The sequence below is a fragment of the Tachysurus fulvidraco genome, chromosome 1, assembly GCF_022655615.1.
Source record: "Tachysurus fulvidraco isolate hzauxx_2018 chromosome 1, HZAU_PFXX_2.0, whole genome shotgun sequence".
Lineage (NCBI taxonomy): Eukaryota > Metazoa > Chordata > Actinopteri > Siluriformes > Bagridae > Tachysurus > Tachysurus fulvidraco.
In genome coordinates this window covers 10,496,846-10,515,365 of record NC_062518.1, presented here as the reverse complement: position 1 = coordinate 10,515,365, position 18,520 = coordinate 10,496,846, and the positions used below count along the sequence as shown (strand labels likewise).

The 18,520-nt window shown below is 38.6% G+C and overlaps 2 protein-coding genes across 7 annotated transcripts in view; one reads left to right on the top strand and one right to left on the bottom strand.

Annotated features, from left to right (window-relative positions):
• Positions 1-6,976: 6,976 nt before the first annotated feature.
• Positions 6,977-10,808, bottom strand: LOC113636770. 4 transcript variants are annotated; one of them, XR_007143570.1, is made up of 8 exons: positions 10,671-10,808; positions 10,131-10,454; positions 9,910-10,050; positions 9,370-9,505; positions 9,243-9,267; positions 9,110-9,153; positions 7,741-7,885; positions 6,977-7,279 (listed from the first exon to the last, which is right to left on the bottom strand). XR_007143570.1 is itself a non-coding variant. In XM_047816508.1 (8 exons), exons 1-7 carry the CDS (start codon positions 10,720-10,722, stop codon positions 7,743-7,745), a joined length of 1,101 nt encoding a protein of 366 aa, XP_047672464.1. In that variant the 5' UTR covers positions 10,723-10,808; the 3' UTR covers positions 6,977-7,279; positions 7,741-7,742. The 4 variants fall into 4 exon arrangements, 3 of the variants coding, with proteins under 3 accessions (XP_047672464.1, XP_047672471.1, XP_047672482.1); XM_047816508.1 differs by having other exon boundaries at positions 9,370-9,462; positions 9,631-10,050; XM_047816515.1 differs by having other exon boundaries at positions 9,370-9,411; positions 9,631-10,050.
• A 6,797-nt stretch (positions 10,809-17,605) lies between these two features.
• myo1ea (myosin IEa) overlaps positions 17,606-18,520 on the top strand; it is a 45,197-nt gene continuing 44,282 nt past the window's right edge. For all 3 annotated transcript variants that reach the window (XM_027137001.2, XM_027137000.2, XM_027136999.2), the window contains exon 1: positions 17,606-17,929. In XM_027137001.2, coding sequence (XP_026992802.2) covers positions 17,927-17,929 — 3 coding nt within the window. In that variant the 5' untranslated portion in view covers positions 17,606-17,926. The remainder of the gene's footprint in view (positions 17,930-18,520) is intronic.

Here is an 18,520-nt window from a genome sequence, read left to right as displayed (position 1 = left end):
AAGTCTTAGCCACATAAGTGTAATGTGTGTGTGCGTGTATGTGTGTGTGTTTTTGTGTGTCAGTGTGTGTGTGAGAGAGTGTGTGTGTGTGTGCGTGCATTTGATAACGGTTCAGTTCTGGGTGTTGAGAAGCCTGATGGCTTAAAAGAAGAAACTATTGGTGGTTTCCCAAATGGCAGGAGGATGAGGCTGTGGGAAAGTGGGCTAAGCACACAGTCCTGAAGGGCCCCAGTGCTCAGTGTGGTGGTGCTGGAGATGTTGTTCTCAATCCAGCAGAGCTGAGCTAAGCTGAAATAAATAGAGTCTCTGGATTTCCTGTTTTACTCAGTTTTTTTTCTCATTTCCTGTAAAGGGACATAATATAACACTCATTAGTCATTTCATCCACTGTGTCGTTCATCTGCTTTTTTGTTCATTCCTCCCCCACACTCCTAATAAAAAGTTATTATAAATTCATATTTTTCCATTTTACATAAAGAATAAATGTTTATAAAAACTTTCCTTTATAAATGATAAATGTTAGAATAAATGTTTAGAAAAAAAGATCTTCCCTGTGCACTAAGTGCAATTTTACTCTGATGTCTTGGACAATGTCAGGAGTTTCTTCTACATTTTGGATTCTGAAGCGTAAATGAGTATAACATGAATTTTATTTTGACAGGCAAAAAAAAAAAAAAAAAAGAGATTCCTTTAGCAATGAAAAAAGAAAGCTAAATTAAAAATCAGTAAAATCCACTTATTGCTATTAGCAGACATTTTTCACCAGCGTTGTCTGAATCCATGTTGTGTTTATTTAGTTGTGTTATTTTATCAAAAATGTTTTGAAAAGTTTTGAAGTTTTCTTTGTGAAATGATCTTGAATAACACTGATTTAAGAAGTGCACTGGTCAATGTGGTGAACAGATTCTTGGTTGATGAAATAAATACTTTTGTACTTTGCAAGACTTTTTGTGTAAGTCATTGGAAAATAAAGGCAACAAACAGACATATATATTGTGGTGGATTTCACAACTTGGGGAGAGTGTGTGTGTTCTGTGTGTTTGTGTGTGTGTGTGTGTGTGTGTGTGTGTGTGTGTGTGTGTGTGTGTGTGTGTGTGTGTGTGTGTGTGAGAGAGAGAGAGAGAGAGAGAGAGAGAGAGAGAGAGAGAGAGAGAGAGAGAGAGAGAGAGAGAGAGAGAGAGAGAGAGAGAGTGTACATGCTCCAGGCTACTGATGTAGAGATTATAGTTGAAAGTCAATGCACCCCACCTCTAGGCCACAGTAGTGTACAGGTCTGACACTAACACCTATAAACAGACATTACTGTTTTAAGACAAAATGCAGTGCAGACAGGCAAAACAAAACCCTACAGGACAAAAAACTCCAGATAGTTCTATTCTGTATGTTGTACAGAACATATAAGGTTGTAAACACAGGGTTCATTTATACACTTCTGTTAAAGCAGCAATTGGATGAGGTATTGAAATGTGGTATGCAAAATAACAATCAAATGAATATGCAAGTGCGTGTGTGTCAGTGTGTGTGCTTGCATGCGTGTGTGTGCGTGTGTGCGTGCATGCGTGGTGTGGGTGCGTGTGTGTGCATGCTTGCGTGTGTGTGCGTGCTTGCGTGTGGGTGGGTGCGTGCATGTGTGTGCGTGTGTGTTCGTTTGATAACAGTTCAGTTCTGGGTGTTGAGAAGCCTGATGGCTTAAGGGAAGAGACTGTTGCACATCTGGTTGTGAGGACCTGAATTTTATACTACCTTTTCCCAGATTGCGGGAGGGTGAAGAGTGTGTGAGGGGTGTGTGGGGACATCCACAATGCTGTCGCAGGGCTGTCAATTGTCACGCATTGAGAGTGACACTCATTTGGGTCTTTTGCCACGCTCTCCCGCCACACATCGTATTTCTCATTCATAAAAACTTGGACTATTTATCATATATTTAATATGCTGCAGCACCCAAAATGTATCTGTCCACACTGCTGTCTCTATGGAACTGGGCAGGAATCAAGCGCATATCCCCTGGAGGTCTTAGTCGAGCCTGACACTTATCAGCCAATCAAAAAAAGTCGAGAGCCCTGCTGTCGGCTTTGTGGATGCAGCGTCTGTCACGAATGTCTGTTGTGGAGATAAGAGAGATTTTGATGATCTTCTCAGCTGTCCTCACTATCCCCTGCTGTGTCTTGCGATCTGAGACGGTGTAGTTTCCAAACCAGAGTGATGCAGCTGCTCAGGATGCTCTCTATAGTCCCTCGGTAAAACATGGTCAGAATGGGGAAGGGAGATGGGCTTTACTCGGTTTTTGTAGGAAGTAGAAGTGCTACTGTGCTTTCTTGGTGATGGAGCTGGTGTTGAGTGACCAGATGAAGTTCTCCACCAGATGAACACCAAGGAATTTGTTGCTCTTGACGATCTCTACAGAGGATCAGTCGATGTTCAGCGGTGAGTGGTCGCTCTGTGCTCTCTACATTTTTGGTTCTGAAGAGAAAAATGAATTCAACGTGGATTTTATTTTAACAGGGAAATAGTAAACAGAACTCCAATATCATATAAAAAAGAAAGATAAATCCAGAACACATCAGTAAAATCCACTTGTTGCTGTTATCAGACATTTCTCACCAGCCTTGTCCTTGTTTTTGTGTTTACCTTGTTGTGTTATTTTATCACTTAAAAATCAATTAAATATTGGCATATGGCTAGGACCAAAACTTAAGCATATTTACAGCTATATGTAATATACGGACATGCATGGTAGGTTGATTGGCATCTCTGCAAAATTGCCCGTAGTGTGTGATTGCATGAGTGAATGAGAGTGTGTGTGTTTGTGGCACTTCGTCCAGGGTGTATCCTGCCCTGATGCCCGATGACGCCTGAGATGACGCACAGGGTCCCCGTGACCCGAGAAGTTCAGATAAGCGGTAGAAAATGAATGAATGTAATATATGCTGCTCAAAAAAATAAAGGGAACACTTAAGCAACACATCCTAGATCTGAATGAATGAAATAGTCTTATTAAATACTTTGTTCTTTACATAGTTGAATGTGCTGACAACAAAATCACACAAAAATTATCAATGAAAATCTAATTTATTAACCCATGGAGGTCTGGATTTGGAGTCACACTCAAAATTGAAGTGGAAAAACACACTACAGGCTGATCCAACTTTGATGTAATGTCCTTAAAACAAGTCAGAATGAGGCTCAGTAGTGTGTGTGGCCTCCACGTGCCTGTATAATAATAATAATAATAATAATAATAATAATAATAATAATAATAATAATAATAATACATTTTATTTAAAGGCACCTTTCTGAACACTCAAGGTCCCCGTACAAAAGAAGAAGAAAAACAAAAATATAGTATGACCTCCCTACAACGCCTGGGCATGCTCCTGATGAGGTGGCAGATTATCTCCTGAGGGATCTCCTTCCAGACCTGAACTAAAGCATCTGCAAACTCCTGGACAGTCTGTGGTGCAACGTGGCATTGGTGGATGGAGCGAGACATGATGTCCCAGATGTGCTCAGGTCTGGGGAACAGGCGGGCCAGTCCATAGCATCAGTGCCTTCGTCTTACAGAACTGCTGACGCACTCCAGCCACATGCAGTCTAGCATTGTCTTGCATTAGGAGGAACCCAGGGCCAACCGCACCGGCATATGGTCTCACAAGGGGTCTGAGGATCTCATCTCGGTACCTAATGGCAGTCAGGCTACCTCTGGCGAGCACATGGAGGGCTGTGCGTCCCTCCAAAGAAATGCTGCCCCACACCATTACTGACCCACTGCCAAACCGGTCATGCTGGAAGATGTTGCAGGCAGCAGAACGTTCTCCATGTCATCTCCAGACTCTGTCACGTGTGTCACATGTGCTCAGTGTAAACCTGCTTTCATCTGTGAAGAACACAGGGTGCCACTGGCAAATTTTCCAATCTTGGTGTTCTCTGACATATGCCAAACGTCCCGTCCAGTGTTGGGCTGTAAGCACAACCCCCACCTGTGGATGTTGGGCCTTTATCCCACCCTCATGGAGTCTGTTTCTGACTATTTGTGCAGACACATGCACATTTGTGGCCTGCTGGAGGTAATTTTGCATGGCTTCTGGCAGTGCTCCTCCTGTTCCTGACTTGGACAAAGGCAGAGGTAGCGGTCCTGCTGCTGGGTTGTTGCCCTCCTACGACCTCCTCTACATCTCCTGATGTACTGGCCTGTCTCCTGGTAGCGCCTCCATGCTCTGGACATTACACTGGCAGACACAGCAAACCTTCTTGCCACAGCTCGCATTAATGCCATCCTGGATGAGCTGCACTACCTGAGCCACTTGTGTGGGTTGTAGACTCCGTCTCATGCTACCACTAGAGTGAAAGCAACGCCAGCTTTCCAAAGTGACTAAAACTTCAGCCAGAAAGCACAGGAACTGAGAAGTGGTCTGTTGTCACCACCTGCAGAAACACTCCATTATTGGGGGTGTCTTGCTAATTGCCTATAATTTCTTTCTTAACTATAAATGTCTATTGCATTTGCACAACAGCATGTGAAATTGATTGTCAATCAGTGTTGCTTCCTAAGTGGGCAGTTTGATTTCACAGAAGTGTGATTGACTTATAGTTACATTGTGTTGTTTAAGTGTTCCCTTTATTTTTTTGAGCTTTGTATTACGTGTAAACCACAAGAACATGTGTAAGCAAAAGATAAGTGTAAACTCACCATGGCAACTGAAAAGGAAGAAGTTCAGAAGGTTGAAACACTGCAACACCAGTATTACACTTTCTGCACTCAGCTAAAAAAAACAGAAGTATGAAATGCTTGAAAAGTTTTGAAGTTTTCTTTGTGAAATGATCTTGAATTTCACTGATTTTCAGTGTGCTTGTTTGCGCATGTGTGTGTTCGTGCATGTGTGTATGTGAGTATGTGTATACATGTGTGTGCTTGCGTGTGTGTGAGAGAAAGAGTGTGTGTACATGCTCCAGGCTACTGATGTAGGGATTATAGTTTAAAACCAATGCACCCCACCTCTAGGCCATAGTAGTATACAGGTCTGACACTAGCACCTCACAAGCATCATCAGTTTTGCATTATCTCATAATTCATTTGTTTTACTGTGCAATTAAACATAATCATCATATAACTATACAACACGACCAGAGTGTGTAACGGTTTCTTTCCACAAGCCATCAGACACCTCAATAACTGAACTGAACTGTACTGAGCACAACACACACACACACACACACACACACACACACACACACACACACACACACACACACACACACACACACACACACACACATGTGCAATCAACTGTATGGACTGCAATGACCCACACCAAATTACATCGCTGTCTACAGAACCACCATATTAAACTGTTTACATGCGGTTTTGCACACTGTTTTTGCTCTTTGCACATGCTGTCTCACATTTCAGTCGATTGCTGTTTTGCACAATACTTTACATTACCTCATGTAACATCTGCTATTGTGTTCATTCCAGTATTTCTGCACACATACTATTGATTAAACATACAGTATTTACACTGGTCTGCCCTGTTTTTGTGTATTGTCTTTTGTGTAATGTCTTTTGTGTATTGTCTTGGGGGTTTTTTTCTGCACTGTTTTTTGTCCTGCCTTTTGTCTTTTTGTCTTGTCCTGCACTGTTTACACCAGGTTGCAGAGATGCACTTTATGTATCTAGGACTACTTACTTAAGTCCTTAGCTCTGAGAAAGGTTGTGTCATTTCACGGTGTATTTCAACAGCTATATATGGTTGAAATGACAATCTAAGCTTCTTGACTTGACTTTTAAGGTCAGTAATCAAAGTAACCCCTAGGCCTTATAGCACAGTCTAAATAGGGATGTAACTGGATACAAATAGATTTTTTCTAATAAACAGATAAAGAGTTTTTCAGCACGTTCACCTGCACTTCCTGGTTCACTGCTTCCTCTCTGGTATTTGGATAATTGGCCTGTTTCTGCCTCTGCCTGCTCTATATTGACCTGTTTGCTGGATTATTGTATGCTTTCTGACTTTGTCTAGGACTTTTCTGTATTGAATTTTTTTATTTTATTTCTGTTATTGTTCCTGTTTGCCATATTTACTCTGCACCCCCGGACTTGGTTACTGGTGTGAGTTTCTTCTACACCGTGACTAATTACTGTGTTTTCCAGTGCTATCTGTGCTTGAGCTTCATTAAAGACTCTTACTTTGTTACCTTCCAGAGCTTGCTGACAGAGCTCTAAAGGTTTTTCAATAGGAATGTTTAAAATACATTTTCTTTTACACAAGGCATCATGATTCACAGGGGATCCCAGAAGATGCAAAAAAACAGTGCATGCAGGTAATTTTTGGGTTTGATAGAACTGTCAGATGTGACAAGCGAAAGACAATCGTGACAATATTTATTTGAAGCTTTGGGTGAGGCAGTTAAACACCCTAAACACAAGCTGCCAAATCTTCAGGGCCAAGACAAAATAAAACTGGTACCTCCTACATGCAGTGGGAAAAGAAACAAAGGCTTGCTGGGGCATTAACTTGTATAGAAGCACCCTAATGGGCATATTTTCTCACATCTCACATAGATGGCCCTTACATGGCAAGTCATTTCTGTTTTTAACTGCATATAGGGTAAACAGTAGGGCACTGCATCTCATCACTTTCATCATGTTTCCTCACTTACAGGGTATGTAATATGCATCACATCCATACATAACAATCTCCACTGGAAGGACACTCTAGCATACATTTCATTGTGATTTCCCACATGTAGGGTCACCCTAAAGGGCATTTTGTCACTTTTTTTTCTATTTGAAGGACAGCAATTAGGGCAAATATTTTCTCTAGTTTGTCCAGACAAGCTGGCTCTTTTAATACACAATTATCTAACATAAAGACACCATAGATAGCACTTTTCAACCACAGTGAGAGAAGTGGGATTGCATGACCCCCACATAGTTAGATCATGTTCACTTTCAACTGAGAATTCTGTACACCATTTATTGTAGCGAGATATTTATTTTACATTTGTATAGACATTAACATTATGCAACATACAGGAAACAAATTCTACATTTATTATTCATAAACATAAATATCTTCATTACAGAGAGACATGAATCAAACTCTTGAAACTTTCTTACTTCAAGAATAATATTGAGAGAAAATACAGCACAACTTTGGAAGTGGACAATCCTGAAATCCATACAGTACATCACTAAACAAATCTTAATCATAAAATATGAAAGATACAGTATATATCAGCAGGGCTCTCAAGTTTTGAAGACAGGCAAGAGTGACATCTCCTACAGAGAGAGAGAGAGAGAGAGAGAGAGAGAGAGAGAGAGAGAGAGAGAGAGAGAGAGAGAGAGAGAGAGAGAGAGAGAGAGCATTAAAACTAAGGCTGTGATCTTTGATAGCCTCCCAAATTGGTTCAATCCAGTCACTTTTGAAAAAAGGAACCAGGGGCCTCTATTATTCAGATGTTTTCTGGCACAATCTCAGGGCCCCCAGTTTGAGAACCACTGGCCTAGACTACTTGTTCTGAGCAGGTGTTGTCAGGATGATGCTGAACAATTCCAGGATATGCTTTTTTTTTTGGTTGTTGTCAGTTTTTCTCCGTGAGAAATACAATGTGTGGTGGAAGAGCGTGATAAAAGACTGAAATGCGTGACACTTGATAGCCCTGTATCAGTATATTTCACCTCAGTAATATGTTCACTCTTCGATCAGAAAAGGAAAAAAAAAGTCGCATGTATTGATATACCTTCATACAAGCCCGGGTTCATACAAGTCATTCTGCTTCACAACTGAATAGACTGTGGATACTTCTAGGTCTTTCTGCTTTAAAGCATCCTGCTTGCATTTGAACTTAATCACCTCTTCTCCCCTCCCTACAGCATACGGAGAACCTGTAGGAAAAAAATTCATATACGATGATTTGTACATCTTCAGCACTTCATACTGCTCACTGGATTGGGTTGTCACTGGATCTGGATTCTTTCGCTGAGACACTACGCAGAAGTCAGGAAAACACACCACACACTCACACACAGAGACACACAGAAACAAACACACAGAGACACACACAGAGACACACACAGACACCACATACACAGAGACACACAGAGACACACGGGCAGAGACACACACAGATGCACAGAGACACACACAGAGAGACACACCTACAAAAACACACACAGAGACACACACACAGACTCACACACACAGAGACACACACGCACAGACACACACACAAACACACACAAACAAAGACACACACACACAAACACACACACAGACAGATACAGAGAAACACACACAAACAGAGACACACACACATAAACACACACACAGACACACATAGAGACACACAAAGAGACACAGACACACATGGATACATACACAGAGACACACACATACTGTACAAACACACACAAACAGAGACACACACAGAAAAACACACACAGAGACACACAGACACACACACACAAATAGAGGCACACACAGACACGTACAAACACATACACAGAGACACACACAGACACACACACATACACAGAGACACACAGAGACACACGGGCAGAGACACACACAGACGCACAGAGACACACACACAGAGAGACACACCTGCAAAAACCACACACAGAGACACACACACAGACTCACACACACAGAGACACACACGCACAGACACACACACACAAACAGAGACACACACAGACAAACACACACAGACAGACACAGAGAAACACACACAAACAGAGACACACAGACACACATAGAGACACACAAACAGAGACACACAGAGACACAGACACACACATGGATACATACACAGAGACACACACAGAGAAACACACATACTGTACAAACACACAAACAGAGACATACACAGAAAAACACACACAAACAGAGACACACACAGACACACACACACACACACACAAATAGAGGCACACACAGACACGTACAAACACACACAGAGACACACAGTGGCACAGACACACACACAGACACACACAGAGACACAGACCAACAGACACACGACACACTCACACACAGACACACACACAAACACACAGCCCTTCAAAACGATTGTAAAAAAGGACAAAACACAAAAATTCTAGTCTTACATTCCACATCAGCCGTTTCTTCCATATCACCCCCTTGTTGGTCTCTGCAGGTTTGAGAAAACATGGTGAAGCAGGAATAAGTTATAACAGAAGTCATAAAAGAAAACACATGGTTCTGAATGCCATTATTTACCTTTGTAGTTCAATCGCCTGAGATCCTATAAAAAACATTGTTAATGGTGACAGTATAAGATTAAAAATGGCTTCTTTCAGAACATAACTCTTTTATAATTTACTGTATAGTTTAACACGGATCTTACCTGGGGGGGGTTTAGACCTTTTCCAGATAAACACCACAATAGCTATAGCAAGAGCCAGTAGTATGGGAATTGTGGTGCATAAAGTGATGGTTTCTGTTAGATGAGCATCAATTAAAATGTAGGTAGGCAGAAATTGCTGTCATCACACACACACACACACACACACACACACACACACACACACACACACACACACACACACACACACACACACACACACAAAGATGTACTATTGTATTAATGTAAAACTCAAAAACTCACTAAAATTGTTTCCTTTGTCCTCAGATCCTTTATGTACACTGACTGTAACATTATTTATGATCTTCCAGTAAACTTTGGCTTTATTATTTGTGTTCACTCGTAAAGCACAAAGATAAAGTCCAGCATCTGATTCTGTTACGTTACTGATCCTGATGTTATGGATGTTTCTGCCATCAGTTTGGTTTGAGAACCTTTGAAGCAGATCTTCTTGCACATTGCATTTTAAATTATACTTTATACCATAAGCGTTTTCAAATTCATAAGAATAAACACAGATACTTTTCTTTTCAATGGTCTTGATCCAGTACACAGAAAAATCTGTGTTGTCATATCCTTCTGTACGGTTGAAACTGCAGTTTAAATGTACATCTTCACCTTCAGTGAGCACGACTGAAGATCTTTCCACAGCCTTGTTTGTTACTGAAGGAAAAACAGTTTTTCTGATTATTCTGAAAGTAAGAATTTTATTGAGAAAATACAGAAAATGAAAACTTACTCACTGAGTTCATTTGCAGTAGCGACTATGTATGAGGTGACAGTGTTTGGAGACGGTGCGAATGGATACAAGAAACCAGAATCCAGAGCAGTGACACATCGAAAATATCCACCGGTTGCTATTAGTGGACATTTTTCCTCAACTTTATCTAAATCTTCATTTGTACAGAATTTCTGGATATTGTTAAGTTTGAGCTGTTCACCAGGAACACACTTCACTGTGCAATTCACATCAATTCTGTTGTCAGACTCTGTGCTTATTTGCCATTTGCTGGTGTCGCAGAACAATTTTACTTCATTCTTTGTTGTATAAATGAATTCAGTATGTCCTTAAGAAAGAGGAAGAAGATGTCATTAAAGATTACTAGACTTACAGGGAGACTAAAATATGTCTATATTGTAATTTCCCTGTTTAAGAAATGAATCTTTTCCTATGAGATTTTTCTCTTGTCCTCCTATTAAAACTCACACAGAAGAATATAACCCTGTAACTAAAGCATGATTATATGATAATGCTAAAAAAAAAAAGGAAGAAATCCACTCACCAAGACATTTACTGAGAAAAATCACCAGAAGGAAGAAACTCTGCACTGCCATTACTGCTCTTTACACTGTGGCAAAAAACAGAAGGAAGTTTGAAAATTTGAAAGCCTTGAAACACCACGGAAGGCGGATGTTATAGCATGTGGTTACTCATAGTGTGTAAATGCAGTGTCATATCTTCACATGCAGGAACATCAATAAAATTAGTTTATAGTGCATTTAGTAAAGAGCATCTGATATAGAGTATACACAAATAGCCATGTGACTAATTCCCCCCACAGAATGAGAGAAAAAGATGTATATAGAGTCTGAAAACGGGTAGTCTTTAGTCTGGACGGTAATCTGTGTATATCTTGTGTGTTTTGCTAACAGTAATAATATAAGTAACTGAATAAGTGCTTTGTACGTAATTCCTTTTGTAAATTATTTTAAAGAGGAATAAATGCTGCTTAGTTATAGACTTATTAGACTTAACAACAGTTTTGACCAAGACATTAACAGCCAAGTCCCTTATACTGTGTGCTGTGTGCTTGTATATCAAACCACTGTGTCTCCTGAGGTAAACAGTGTGACAAAGAAAGCCATCAAATCCCCAGGTATGGACTGTACAATGGACTGTATAGTATAGAGACACATCTAACACAACAGGTCTCATTCTTTTTGGAAGACAGTGTTAGCACTATTTCATTTTCATTTTATAGATGAGTAAAGAAAGATTTTTGGTTCATTTTTTGCACTTTTATAGACCACTAATTGTCTCCTATAGATATAGATATAGATCAGATGCCATGATGAAGAAATAATATTGTACAACAGTATATAATAGAATATTAAGATCAAAGCCCTTTTAGTCGTTTAAGTTGCTGTCAGTGTTTCAATTTGTCCAGTAAAATTTCAGTCATTTCTTCCCAGTTTCCTATAGTCCGATTTTTTGCACCATTGAGTTTGGCAGTGGTACATTCTAACAGAACAATGTCTCTGAAGAAAGATAGCCAGATGAAGTTTGTAGAAATGGATGTTTCAAACCACAGTTTCAGAATAGTCTTTTTAGCAGCCGTACTGGCCGCCAAGAGTATCCTTTTTTGACCAGTATTTAGTTTAAGAGTCGAGTCATCTAGTAACAGAAGAAGTAGTGGATCCTTGGGTATGTCCATATACAAAATGTCAGAGAGAGTGGAGGATACATAAGTCCATAAGGAAAGTATTCTAGGGCATTCCCAGAATATATGCATATATGAACCTATTATAGAGTTATTACAAATATGACAATATGGATCAGATCTAAACCTCATCTTGTACAGAACACTAGGAGTAAGATAAGCCTTATTAATAGATTTGTAATGGATCATCTGGTGCGCCAGATTCTTAGAGGCCGTGAAACAATTTCCCCATAGAGTGTCCCAGTCGGGTTTGGCTAGGTCTTCACGTTCCCAGGAATATGTGGCTATAACAGATGAATTTTGAGAACAAAGAATTGAGTCATAAATTTTGGATACTAAGCCACTGGTAGGGATCTTAAGGTCCAGCCGATACCAAAGGGGATGTATCTGTAACTTGGAAGACCAGGGGACACCAGATGCTTTAAGGGCTGATCTTAATCTTAAATATAAAAAAAAAGAGAAACCAGGTATAGAAAATTCTGTGCTTAAATCTTGGAACGACTTGAGGCCTTTATCATTAAAAATGTCACTTAGAACATAAATACCAGAATCAGACCAAGCTTTGAATACAAATGGCTTGTTACCGGTCCGTATATATCAACATTGTGCCAAATAGGTGTTGATTTTGTATATAAGAAGGGACCACCCTTGATTTTTTCAATCTGTTTTAAAGTTTCTAAGGAAAATTCAATTATGGGTCCAAGCTTCTTGCTGAAATCTTTTGTTAAGGCAGAGAATGGTAGATCTTGTAAGCGAATCGGATGGACAATGTTTGCTTCTATGCTGTGCCATGTAATTAAAGAGTCCGGGTTAACCCATACTTTAAGTGGTCTCATCTGGAAAGCCAACTTATATCATTTAAAATCCGGAAATGATAAACTTCCATCGGGTTTCTTGTGTTGCATTGTCTAATTCTGGGTCTTTTCTTATTCCATATAAATCTACTAATGGCCACATTAAGTTCTTTGAGAAAACATTCGGGTGGTGCAATTGGTATGGTGGAAAATAGAAAATTAACCCTTGGCAGTACATTCATTTTGATAGTGGATATTCTTCCATGAAGAGCTAAACATAAGGGGGACCATCTAATTAGATCTTCTTTAATCTTGCTCAGAAGAGTTTGATAGTTATTTTTTTTAATTTGGGAGATTGGGGATGATATGTTGATGCCCAGATAAGTAAATTGTTGGACTATAGGAATCTGAGGAATATAGGAATATTCCTGTCTTGCTGAATCATTGAGTGGCATTAAGGCGGATTTAACCAGATAATGCACTGAATGTGTCAAAAAGGCTCAATCATTCAGGGACTGATGAAGCTATATCAGACACATAAAGCAAAATGTCATCTGCATAGAGAGAAATTTTGTGTGATGTATCTACACAAATAACGGGATGAATAGTTGAGGACTGACGCACTGCTTGTGCTATCGGCTCTACTGAAAGTGTAAAAAGTAGAGGCGATAGTGGACAGCCTTGACGGGTGCCACAACCCAAAGTAAAGGGGCGGGATATCATAGAATTTGTTATTACACTGCCTGAGCAGTTACTGTAAAGGGTTTTGACCATATTAATGAATCCATAACCTACTTCTAGGTGTTCGAGGACCGCCCATAAGAACCCCCATTCAATTCTATCGAAGGCCTTCTCCGGGTCTAGTGATATGACTGCGGAGGAGGCCTGATAGGAGTCCGATCCGTGGATGATGTGAAAAAGTTGTCTGATATTATCGGAAGCAAACTGGTCTTTAAGAAATCCGAATTGATCACAATTAATAACCTTACCGACACAATTGTTGAGCCTAATAGCTAGGGTTTTAGCGAGAAGTTTTGCATCAGTGGCAATTAGGCTAATGGGCCGGTAACTAGCTCTTTCTAGGGGATCTTTTCCTTTCTTAAGTAGCAGAGTTATAAGAGCTGTGTTTTGGTCTCTATGTAGAGCACTTTCTGTGCATGTGTGAACAAAACATTTGAATCAACCTACTTTCAAGATGGTCTTAGTACAGGCTATAGTTACATATATACATTTCCGCTTCATTTTGTAAATCCATGTGATTTGTGTCTTGTGAAAATAAAGTGGTTTCAGTCTGCTTCATCTTTGCCTCATGGCTAAGGAGCTTCTTAGAACTGTAAACACTGCCACTGAGTTTAATAGACAGCAGTAATAATGTAAACTATAGTTCCTCTATATTATTATTTAAATCTGTATTTTCCAACCACTTCAAGCATGAGTTAGTATCAATACTATTCTATTTTTTTAAACATTTTTATTGTTATACCCTATAATTCAGTGTTACAGCTGAGCTCACAGTTCTGAAGAGATCTATGAACATCATCGGTGTGAGCTACACTCTGTGGTCTTGATTAACACTTTGGCTAATCACTGACGAGGGCCATCAAATTTATACTTATTTATTGAGCATTTCGTTTAGTGTTTAGTATTTCATATTTAAAAACATTCAAATATTTGTTTATCATTGTACAATGACACCTACAGATCAAAAACTACATAACCAAATCATGAAAGGTTTATTCAAATTACATTTATTTATTTGTTTGTTTGTTTTTTGTTTGTTTATTTATTTATTTGTCAGTAGATTCTTATTCCAATTTAACAAAAAATAAATAAAATAAACAATGGCAAATATGAAATTTTGTTTTCAACTTTAAACAGAGGTTTTAGGATTTAAGGTTAAAAGAGAGAGAGACAGAGAGAGAGAGACAGAGAGAGAGAGAGAGAGACAGAGAGAAAGAGAGAGAGAGAGAGAGAGAGAGAGAGAGAGAGAGAGAGAGAGAGAGAGAGAGAGAGAGAGAGAGAGAGAGAGAGGTTATAACTAACCTTGTGTGGTATAAAAGGGTAAAGGAAGAGACCTCTTATTGATGTTCTTTGGTTGGCTCTCACTCCAACATTTTCCCATCATCCTGCCAATGTAAGCCCAGTAACCCTAAGGAGGATCCTAATTTTTGACAATATTATATATTTGGGCAAAATTCATTCATTTGAAAATGTATTCATTTACAAGGACAAAACAAAATTGCAACATCATTATATATCTTTTATGCACGGATTTCACAATAAGTGTGACTAATATCGGAAATAAATCATGTGAAATGGATTCTGATTTCATAATCATGTCACAATCCACCATGGACAATTCCCACAGAGACCACCAGAGGTCACCATCACTCACATTTTCTCCTAGGAATGTCTTCCTTTGTTGTCTGTCTCACTTCCTGTGTTTGTGGGCACCTGTTTTATTCCCTCTAATTTGTTTTCCTTTATCAACTCTTCATGTCCTCTCTCTGTAGCTGTGGATTATTAGCATTGTTGTGTTGTATTTGTGTTACTGTATTTGTGTTGATGTTTTCCAGCCTAGGCTAGCTTTCCCTTCCTTGCTCTCACCTGGCCTTGCCCTGCCCTGCCTTAGTCTATTATTTGCATTTGTGTCCAGATCCAACCTTGCACTTTTCACAATATTGATATTTCTTTTTACATTAGCGTTGAGTTTAAAGGAGTGTGTGTTTTACTTTAGCAAGCAATGCGATTTTTAAAAATGTTACTTTATTGTTATTGCACATGCAAAAGAATTTAATTAACAGCAATCCATCGAACAGGCAAATAAAACATGATTCCATGTATGTTACAAAGGAAAATGATGATTATATTCAGTAAAAAGCAAGAAAGGGGTTTTACAAGTGCATCATTTGTAGTTTGTAGTGCAAAGCATTTACTGTCAGTACTGTATGAAGTACTGCTGAGGAAATAGATATAGTATTGATGGCTGTAGCATCATGATAACATGTAGTGCAATATGTACTAGTACTTTCACTACAAGTTATTGTAGTACTTTCACTACAAGTTAACAAGCAAGAATAGCGTACACATTTTGCAAGGTGGATTAAAGCAAACACCACTGTGTAGATGCTACATCAAGGTCATTTGTTCAAGTCATGTAACAATGAGAACAGGACCAGGGTATGTTCCAGAAGAGTCCTATTGCACTGGAAACACTTATCAATGTTTGTCTTCAGGGTCAAGATTTGTGCTTGTGAGGGAACCAGATGGACAATATATAACAGCTCTAGAGAAGAAGCTTTTCCTTAAACTTGTGTGTAGTAAACTTGTGTGAGTGTGTAGTTGGATTTGTAGTGTTTCCCCTATGATAAGGGGATAAATAGGCAGTGTTCAGGGTGGGATGGTCCTTTGTGATGCTCAAGACTTGCTCATCTTTAAAATACAACACAGAGGCATTACATACATAATTAAATGTTTTAGTAGGTCTACTTTCGGAAAACCAAGACACCACATTACCTATGAATCTTTGTAAATCATATAAAATATATTTATTGTTAAACTGTGTATATGTCTTCATTTTATGTGTTTGCCCTTTAATTAACCATAAAAAGTCAATAGGTCACATAACTGACTGTTCTTTTCTTGCTACAAACTTTCCTATATTAACTTATATTAGCTTTTTATCTCATAGGGAGGATTTCTGACAAGAGGAAAGTAAAGAAACCATTTTCAACCAGTGTTTCTATGCCTTATATATGGTTATTTTTCTGAGGTAAATATTATATGATATAAATTATGAATAAACATGTGAACAGACATACTGTGTGTGTAATACAAATGGATAAACATACTATCATAAGTACTGCATTATCAGGACTGTCAGTCATCAAATCATCTGTATATTACACACTACTTCTGCTGTATATTGTACAAAAAGCATAATAATGCACAATATTGTTATTTGCACTCCCACACTTTATGTACATAACTGATCGTTCATGTTCTATATTCATATTTAACATCCTAAGACCTGAGCTTTGGTTTGGCCTTGCGTTTTAGATGCAGTGATGTCCATGTTTGTGGACACCAGGTCGTAGGTGGTTAATACTCATTCTGTCTATATTGTATCTCATCGTCTGCATTGTCTTGTAGAGTTTGTATAGTATTATTTATGTCTGTACTTTTGAGAGTCACATACAGCTGGAACCAAATTCCTTTTGCGTGTCAACACACTTGGACAATAAACCTGATTCTGATTCTGATCCTGATGTGACAGACAGACATACATACATACATACATACATATATATATATATATATATATATATATAGATATATATATATATATATATATATATATATATACAGACAGACAGACAGACAGACAGACAGACAGATAGATAGATAGATATATAGATAGATAGACATATATATATAGACAGACAGACAGATAGATAGATAGATAGATAGATAGATAGATAGATAGATAGATAGATAGATAGATAGATAGATAGATAGATAGATAGATAGATTTACTATTTAGTACTATTAGTACTATTTCATCTTACTTCTTGTGACTTAGTCACAAGTGTCAAAAATGAGTCAAAAATGCTTTAAATCTAACAACAAAAAGTCTAGATTTGTTCTGTTTTATTGGTATGCAGATTTATGCAAATGTATTTACATAAAGCCATACATGAAAATCATACATAAATGCATTTCAAACATTCAGTAAAAAAAACAATGCAAGATTATCAACTAGCTCATGGATTATCAAAGAAAATCTTCATTTGTTTTAAAAACTGCTTAAAAAGCAGTAGCGTCTCGCTTTAATGAGCCACAGATAAATTCCTCGCGTGCTGCGTTACCTTTTTTAATATCAGCATTATGATAATAACAACGAACAAGACAACAGCGCCTCCTATTGGTCGGTTTGTTGCAGCCCTTTTTACCATTTATGGACTAGTCACGTCATGTGTATTCGGTCAGCAGCGCGGTGAAGTGAGCTCGTCCCAGCCGGCTGTGCTCACTGAGATACAGCGCAGCCTTAGCAACTGCAAACCTGCTGTCGACATGGACCTCTGAGGACAAACTCAGACGCATTTGTACGGTTTTAGAGGGCTTTTTCTACAGCTTCTGCTTCACACACACACACACACACACACACACACACACACACACACACACACACACACACACACACACACACACAAAGGAGTTGTGTTTCTGCGACAGGGACACAAAACAAAGGATACTCTACAACCCAGACTGCTACAAGGTGTCTGTCTGTCAACAGCTGTAACTATGGTGAGTTACATTTATCACTCACCTGCTTATGTGTCTTTGCTCTGACACATTCATTTGTTCCTATTATCTAAAAGAAATGCATGCACAATACTTTTTTTATTATTATTAATAATAATTTATTGTTTAGAGATAAAGTTTCAACACGGTCATGATTGTTTTATGAGTAATAAAGTAAAATACACAAACTTTGATTTTGTTTTTTTAAAGCAACAAATCAGACTGTTTATTTGTCTTATACTTTAACTATCTAAATAACTATTAATACCAAAGTCAAGGAAATTCCCAAAATCGGGATACTTTGGGAATGAAGATGGGGGTTTGTGGGATTCAGGAGAACTGAATGGACCATTGAGGTGTCTTATTGAATTCAGTACACAGCTCTGTGAAGGAAAAAAAAACCTTAGACTTGGTGTCAGGTTTGCTTTTGTGCCTTCACTTGCTTCTCTTCTCTGTTTTCCCTTCTGTCTAACAGATCATACTCTGATTAGACTCGGATAGGAACTGGTATCTCATAGTATCTCATAGGTCCTTCCTAGATTTATTTATATATTTAGTATATTCGTTTACTATTTTATTTACATTTAACAATAG